General features: G+C 36.3%; 2 protein-coding genes across 3 annotated transcripts; one reads left to right on the top strand and one right to left on the bottom strand.

Annotated features, from left to right (window-relative positions):
* The first annotated feature begins 740 nt into the window (after positions 1 to 740).
* On the top strand, positions 741 to 3,568 carry LOC130494678 (protein DETOXIFICATION 19). Its single transcript, XM_056988590.1, has 7 exons — positions 741 to 1,225; positions 1,630 to 2,174; positions 2,263 to 2,349; positions 2,440 to 2,496; positions 2,598 to 2,836; positions 2,922 to 3,040; positions 3,130 to 3,568. Exons 1-7 carry the CDS (start codon positions 947 to 949, stop codon positions 3,229 to 3,231), a joined length of 1,428 nt encoding a protein of 475 aa, XP_056844570.1. The 5' UTR covers positions 741 to 946; the 3' UTR covers positions 3,232 to 3,568.
* A 361-nt stretch (positions 3,569 to 3,929) lies between these two features.
* LOC108813234 (uncharacterized) lies at positions 3,930 to 7,296 on the bottom strand. 2 transcript variants are annotated; one of them, XM_056988425.1, is made up of 13 exons: positions 7,146 to 7,296; positions 6,823 to 6,926; positions 6,610 to 6,736; positions 6,312 to 6,406; positions 6,031 to 6,154; positions 5,869 to 5,949; positions 5,668 to 5,766; positions 5,415 to 5,570; positions 5,264 to 5,318; positions 5,122 to 5,192; positions 4,855 to 4,899; positions 4,597 to 4,728; positions 3,930 to 4,505 (listed from the first exon to the last, which is right to left on the bottom strand). In XM_056988425.1, exons 1-13 carry the CDS (start codon positions 7,182 to 7,184, stop codon positions 4,140 to 4,142), a joined length of 1,494 nt encoding a protein of 497 aa, XP_056844405.1. In that variant the 5' UTR covers positions 7,185 to 7,296; the 3' UTR covers positions 3,930 to 4,139. The 2 variants fall into 2 exon arrangements, with proteins under 2 accessions (XP_056844405.1, XP_056844404.1); XM_056988424.1 differs by lacking the exon at positions 4,855 to 4,899.
* Positions 7,297 to 7,323: the final 27 nt, after the last annotated feature.

The following is a 7,323-nucleotide window of genomic DNA, read 5'->3' as shown; positions in this document are numbered from 1 at the left end:
ATGTAATACTTTAATATAAGTAATAGTGTGAATATAATGTGTCAAATCATAAGTTAGAATAATAATTATATAATTTTATACATTTAAAATTTTAAATATAATCAACATATACATGTATTTATATATTGACGGATCGGATCGGATATTCGCTTCCCAAAATTTTAATATTTGTGATTTGCTTTGATTTTAACGGATATTGAATTTTAGTATTTGCTTTGTTTCGAAAGCTTACGGATATTCAGAATTTTTGGATCGAATAGCAACAGATAGCGAATCGAATCTAATTTAACGGATAAAATGCACAGCCCTAATTTTCCTTATATAACTTTAGGCAATCTTGCTTTATGGTAAACAAAAATAGTGGAAACCCATTTTCTGAAAACAACAATAAAATTAAGTGTACACCAGGCCAGTCTCAAGTATTATATGGACCCTAGACTAAAAAAAATTTCTCATACCAAAATGAAACTTTAAAAATCAAAAATAGCAATGGACCCAGTGCCACTGTCACATGTCTAGAGCCGGGCCTGGTGTACACGTTGATGGTATTCGTAGACTAAATGAATGAATATATGATTTTATTTTGTATGTACATGGCTCTTAAATTTCATTTGCTTTGGTGTTTACGAAGCGACAACGATAGCAAAGAGTAGTGGTTTCGACATGAACTGAATTTATATATAGTCCATTGTTATTACGGTGTGGCAATAAATAGAAAAGAGAAGGTAGATAAGAGATGGGCCTCTTGAATTTGAGCCTTAACTCACTGCTTGCCTCTCGTTGTGTTAACGTGTTGCTACTTCACTTGCCTCCCTTATTTAATTCAGTTTTTCACCTTTACAAATCAGAATTCGCCTCTTCTAAGTTCTAACTCTTGTCTTCCTCTCCCATTCTCAAGTTTCCTCGTCAACCAAAATTAAGCAAAAGTGTTCATCAAGAAGATCCAATGGCTAAAACCATCAAGACTACCACCCCGTTGTTGAATGATCACGGGGGTGAAGGAGACGATATAGGAAGGAGAAGCTTATCTTGGGTTCAAAAAGTGATAGACGTGGAAGAATCAAAGGCTCAAATTATATACGCTCTTCCAATGATATTCACAAATCTTTTCATCTATTGCATCCCTTTAACATCTGTGATGTTTGCTTCTCACCTCGGCCAACTCGAGTTAGCTGGTGCAACCCTCGCCAATTCTTGGGCCACTGTCACCGGTTTTGCCTTCATGGTACCATCCCCGATCTTATACCATAATCATTTATATCCACAAGGTCCTATTGATTTCAAGCTGCATAAATTACTTATCCATGTCTCTAGAATTCGGTTTTTGGAGTCAACAAGTCCTTTTTAATAGTTGCGTGTAGATCGTGACCATAACATAAGGGATGTAATTAATCAATTTTCATGTTACTTAAGGAGTCTACAATGAACAGATGTCAAAAAAAAAGGAGTCTACAATGAACCTGTGGATAAGTTTAGTTTGAATTTTCTTCTTAACATATCTAAAAGAATATCTGGCTCATTAATGATGATTTGTAAGCATGTGAATATTAGAATATGTATATATAAGTAATAGTATATGATGCCAAAAAAAAGTAATAGTATATGTTGGTGTCCTTTTATTATTTTCAGACAGGGTTAAGTGGAGCACTTGAGACATTATGTGGTCAAGGCTTTGGTGCAAAAAGCTACAGAATGTTGGGGATTCATCTACAATCATCATGCATCGTCTCATTAGTCTTCACCATCCTCATCTCCATCTTCTGGTTCTTCACAGAACCAGTTTTCGGACTTATTGGACAAGATCCCAATATCTCAAGACAAGCTGCACTCTATATGAAATACCAAGCTCCCGGTTTACTAGCTTACGGGTTCTTACAGAGCATTGTGAGGTTTTGCCAAACGCAATCTATCGTTACTCCGCTAGTCATCTTCTCGTTTGTTCCCCTGGTGATTAATATTGGTGTCTCATATGTTCTGGTCTATTTTGCTGGCCTTGGATTTATTGGTGCTCCAATAGCTACGTCTATATCATTGTGGATAGCCTTTCTTTCTCTTGGAACTTATGTGATATGTTCAGACAAGTTTAAGGAAACATGGACCGGATTTTCATTAGAACCATTCAGTTATGTAGTCATAAACTTGACATTGAGCCTCCCTTCTGCTGCTATGGTATGGTAAGTCAGATCAATAACGATTACTAACTACTTGAATTCATATACGTGTTGAATCATAAGAATTGACTATATATTGTTTTTGTAACAGTTTGGAATATTGGGCTTTCGAGATACTTGTGTTCTTGGCAGGTTTGATGTCTAATCCGGAAATCACCACCTCTTTGGTAGCAATATGGTAAGCTTTATATCACTACTTAGTTAATTAATGTTCTATTTCATACCAACAAAAATAGCTCATTCGTGCATAATGTAAAAATAATTTCAGTGTCAACACGGAGTCAATTAGCTACATGTTAACATATGGACTTAGCGCAGCTGCAAGGTCAGCCATCTCATCAATTATTTCAAAACTCTGTTTTCCACTTGTTGTAACATTTTTTTTTGAAAATGTAATAATGAAAACATAACTAACAACCCATGCAGCACGCGTGTGTCCAATGAACTTGGAGCAGGAAATGTACAAGGCGCAAAGAAGGCGACTTCTGTAACCGTTAAACTGTCTTTAGTCCTTGCTTTCGGTGTAGTGCTTGCTTTACTTGTAGGTCATGATGGTTGGGCTGGGTTATTCAGCAATAGTCCTGTCATCAAAGAAGAGTTTGCATCATTGAGATTTTTTCTTGCTGCCTCTATAACTCTTGATTCAGTCCAAGGTGTTCTATCAGGTAAAAGATCTTTCTTCTTGTTTTGAATTGCCAAAGAAATTGAAGCTCATATTTTCTATCCATCCAACTATCTATCGTTCTACAGGAGTGGCTAGAGGATGCGGATGGCAGCATGTAGTCACGATTATAAACTTGGGAACATTCTACTTAATTGGAATGCCTATTTCAGCCTTCTGTGGTTTCAAGTTGAAGTTATATGCCAAGGTACTCTCTTATGAAATTAGTAAGTGAAATTTTTTTTATGTTTATTATTTGTGATGTTGTTTCTTTATTCACTGGTTTGGTGAAAACAGGGTTTGTGGATTGGTTTGATAAGTGGGATATTTTCCCAATCTTCATCACTCTTGCTTATGACAATTTTCCGAAAGTGGACAAAGCTAAATGCTTCGGTCTGAAGATCATGAGAACAAAGTTAAAAAGTAATCCTATTCCTGAAGTCTACCTGTTTCCATGGCAATATATTACACAGGGAAAAGGCTTTCCTCCAGGTCTTTCAACTGGCATGTAATGATTATACTGGATAACATTTCCTCCACTGTTTTTAACCTGCGAGGGACGCATCCGAATAACACTTAAGCCAGGAAAAGAAAAAGAAAAATAGCTAATGAAGCAATTTTTCCTTACTAATTAGTGTTGACATTTGAACAACACAGCTCTGTTACCATGTTGTGATTTTGCAGATAAATTTGTTTTAAAAAAAACCAACATTGAGTGTTTGTTTTTTGCAGGCTTTTTTTCATAGCTTAAGAAGATTTTGCTCATTAATGGTGATCGATATAACATGTGGATTTAGTATTCAACATCCTCACCTCACAAATAAAACACAACATCACAAACAAGCAAAACATAAATTTTGCTTTTACCAGTGGCACTGACTTCCAAATCTAAATTAGTGGGTCACCACATGCTTTGAGCTGCTACTTAAAACCTTCCTTATTTATTTCTATATTCATGGACCAACATGGACTTTGTCCATCAACACTCTAAACTTAACTTTGAAACCCATTTCTTATGGTCTTCAAGAAACAAGACAGAAAGCAGTAAATGCAAAAATATAATTGAATTATCATGTGTCTGTAACACGAGTGAGAAAGAGGATGAAGTAAACTTAAGAAAATACTTGAAATGAACAAAGTGCAGACCCAAGATTACAAACATTTGAATAAAAAAACCATAACCAAAGCCAAAGAATGTTAACCTATCATGAACAAATCATTGAAAAAGAAACCAACTATTTCTTTTGGACATATATGCATTTTGCATTGACTTCACCAAGTTTCAAAATCAAACTGAATAACTGGAATTATTTGCTGTTTTTGAAGAAGTTGAAATCCCATTTACTACTGCTACTACTACGTTCAACTGTCACAGTGGGCTTTGCAACCGCTGACATGTCACCGGTCTCGTTTACCTTCTCGCTCGAAGAAGCCGGCGTCTCACTTGGTGCATTGGACACGGAAGAAGATAGTAATGCATCCCCTGGACTGGAAGCATAATCAGTCTCTGATTGGTTCGCTTGAGTTGAAGTTGATACTTCACTAGAAAGGAGGGATTGCTGTGCAGTCTTAAAAGCATTGCTTCCGTGAACTCTCTTCTCCGGAGGTTCTTTATTCTCAAGACTTTGAACTTCCAAGTCCTTCAATGATTCCATCACCGCTCTCATAAGCATCTGAATCAAGTAAATAAGATTATTATTATGAATGTCAAAAATAGAACATGAAGACATATTTACTTAGAATGTCTGCTTTTGGATCTCTCACCCTTTCTTCTTCCTCTGCATTAGATGGGATGTCCTCCAAGTGATATTCTACATCTTGATCGCTGTCTAACATATCAAAGCTTATCATATCAGGAGGAGATGAACTGTCACAGCCATCATGATTCTCTTTTTCCTGTTTACAAAGAACATAAGATGGTCACCATCAAACATCTGTCTCGAAGAATAATGAGTAGCAGCAGCCAACAAAAACAACACAAGAATAGCAAATAAGAAAAAGGAAGAGAAACTGATTTTCTACCTTAGTTTGTGAAGAAGAACCATTAGATGTAACATTCGAAGGAACCTGATGTGAGTAAATACAAACCCATAAAAAAAAAAAAGACTAATATGGAGTTTTAAAATCTTGCACTACGAACGCTAAGGTGACCAACTCATTGCTTATCAGAAAAAAATGGAAAACAAAACATCCAAACGTATGCACAAAACTGCCTTACATCAGTAAACAGAGTAATGTGCATTAGCAGTTATAAAAAAAAAAGCTCAGATTAGTCAAAGAATTACTGACATCTGTGCGACTCATCGGTCTTTTTGTACGGACTTCATTAATTGCGTCAGAGATGCTACTCGAGGCTAAACCTGAATAGTAGTCAAAAAGGATGTAACGTACGTTTGCTCAAAATATCTGAAAACTCAAGAGGAAGACTCACTTTTCTGCATTGAGGATTGTGGAATAGTGGTGTCATGAATACTACTCCAACTTCCCTGAACATAAAAAAAAAAAAATAGACAGCGATATTGATGTAGTTAGAAAAATAAATAAAATAAACAGTCAACATGGGCCATGGTTGATTGCATTACCTTTGCCAAGTAATCATCCAACGGGTCATAAAATGTTGGCCCCACCACCTCTGGAGGTTGAAGGACGTTATGGAAAAATATATTTATCGAATCAATGAAGAACTGAGGCCGTGGAGAGTTATGGTCTCCCTCAAACTTGACTATATTTTTGTCTCCCTACAAAATAATCATAAAAGCCAGATGTTTATAGCAAAATGCTATTTCATAAGAGAACATATAAGACGACGAATGCTATCAAGAATTGGTTACTTACTACGTAGGCTTCATATATACGGTCTGAATGATGAGGGCGGATGAAGTCATCATTCAAGGCATGTCCAAATAAAACCGGAACAAAACTAGATTTTGCCACCTGCAGGCAGCATGGAACATAAACAAACCAACCAGTATCATGATCGTGACAGGTAAAGCAAAAAAATGTTGTTACAAACATCAGAGCTTTTATGAACACAACCTTGATGGTGTTCAGATCCATTATATCAAACTTGGCTTTTTTCTGAATAGCTCTACGCATAAACTGTATTGCAAATTTCACCTGAATATACAGTAGTGGAAGGAGATTAAAAACCATTAAAAAATAAAAGTAATGTGGAAGACAGAAAAAAATATTACTTACGGTGAACTTTGGTAGAGGGAATTTATATGTATCTACAAGTTCCATCATCAGATCGACCAAATCGGAGAAGGGGCTGTCTAGAATCATTCCTGCAATGGAAGGATCCTCAGCTCCATACATCAAGCTGTAAACAGAAAGGATGATTCAACACAAATGATATATCACAGTTTAGCAAAGTGATTGCAATAATAAATTGCTTATTCTATAACTTCATCTACTCTCTTATGGTGGTTGCATTGACATTAACTTTAAACTTGATGATGCAAGACAGAAGAACGAACCTAGTAACAGCACCCATCGAACGCCCCCATAACCCAATCAGGGATATATTTCCATCCTGCCGCAAATACTCAACCACAGCCTTCAGATCATCCTTCTGCAACCACTCACAACAATATTTAACTTTAGAATGATCACTCATTTCTCAATAAACAGTGACGACTAAACATGAGCTATATTTCCTACACCAACCAGATCAAGTGGAATATCTCTTCATAAAGATTAGTGGGTTTACAAATGGAGCAAACATGTCAACACCAAAGTAACAAGTATATGTTGAAGAGATAAACAAGGACATACTTCGTTCCAGCCCAAGGTGACATGCTCCCCGCCAGAGAGACCAGATCCGGAAAAGTCAAGGGTGAAAACTGTGATGTTCGAAAGAAGCAACACAACAGCGGCTTCACTACCATCCGCTCTACATCCACTGAATAATAGAATTGAAGTACCAATTAATAAAGGAAGAGGAGCAAATGAGAAGAGAATCATAATTCCTGATTCAGTGTTGTGTACCTGTTTCCATGGCAATATATGACACAGGGCAAAGGCTTTCCTTCAGGGAGTTCAACAGGCATGTAATGACTACACTGCAGAACATCTCCTCTACTGTTTTTAACCTGCCCATCACAAAAATAGCTTAGCTGATGAAAACACTTTACACTAACTAATTAGGAGTTAAAATTTTCTTCTTTGACTATATACTAGAGACATGTTAGTTTCAATAAATAGATTTGAGTTTGTAAGAAGAAACAACAGTGGGGACCTACCTTACCTCCATAGAAAATCCCATTTATTAGTAGAAAGCATAGAAACAAATGAAGAAAGCATAGTTTTACCTCCAAATCTTTCCTGTGATACCATCTACCTTTCATCATGAAGTCCTTTTCCAAGAGATCATGTTCAGGGTCGTACTCAGCTCTGCAACTCAAAATATTGATGAATTGTTTGTAAATCTCTTAAAACAGTGAGTCATTTTGAAAAGAAAAACATGGACACGTTCCCAAAAAGAAGATT

This window comes from Raphanus sativus, chromosome 6 (genome assembly GCF_000801105.2).
Source record: "Raphanus sativus cultivar WK10039 chromosome 6, ASM80110v3, whole genome shotgun sequence".
NCBI classification, from domain to species: domain Eukaryota; kingdom Viridiplantae; phylum Streptophyta; class Magnoliopsida; order Brassicales; family Brassicaceae; genus Raphanus; species Raphanus sativus.
This window is presented reverse-complemented; position numbering and strand designations above follow the sequence as displayed.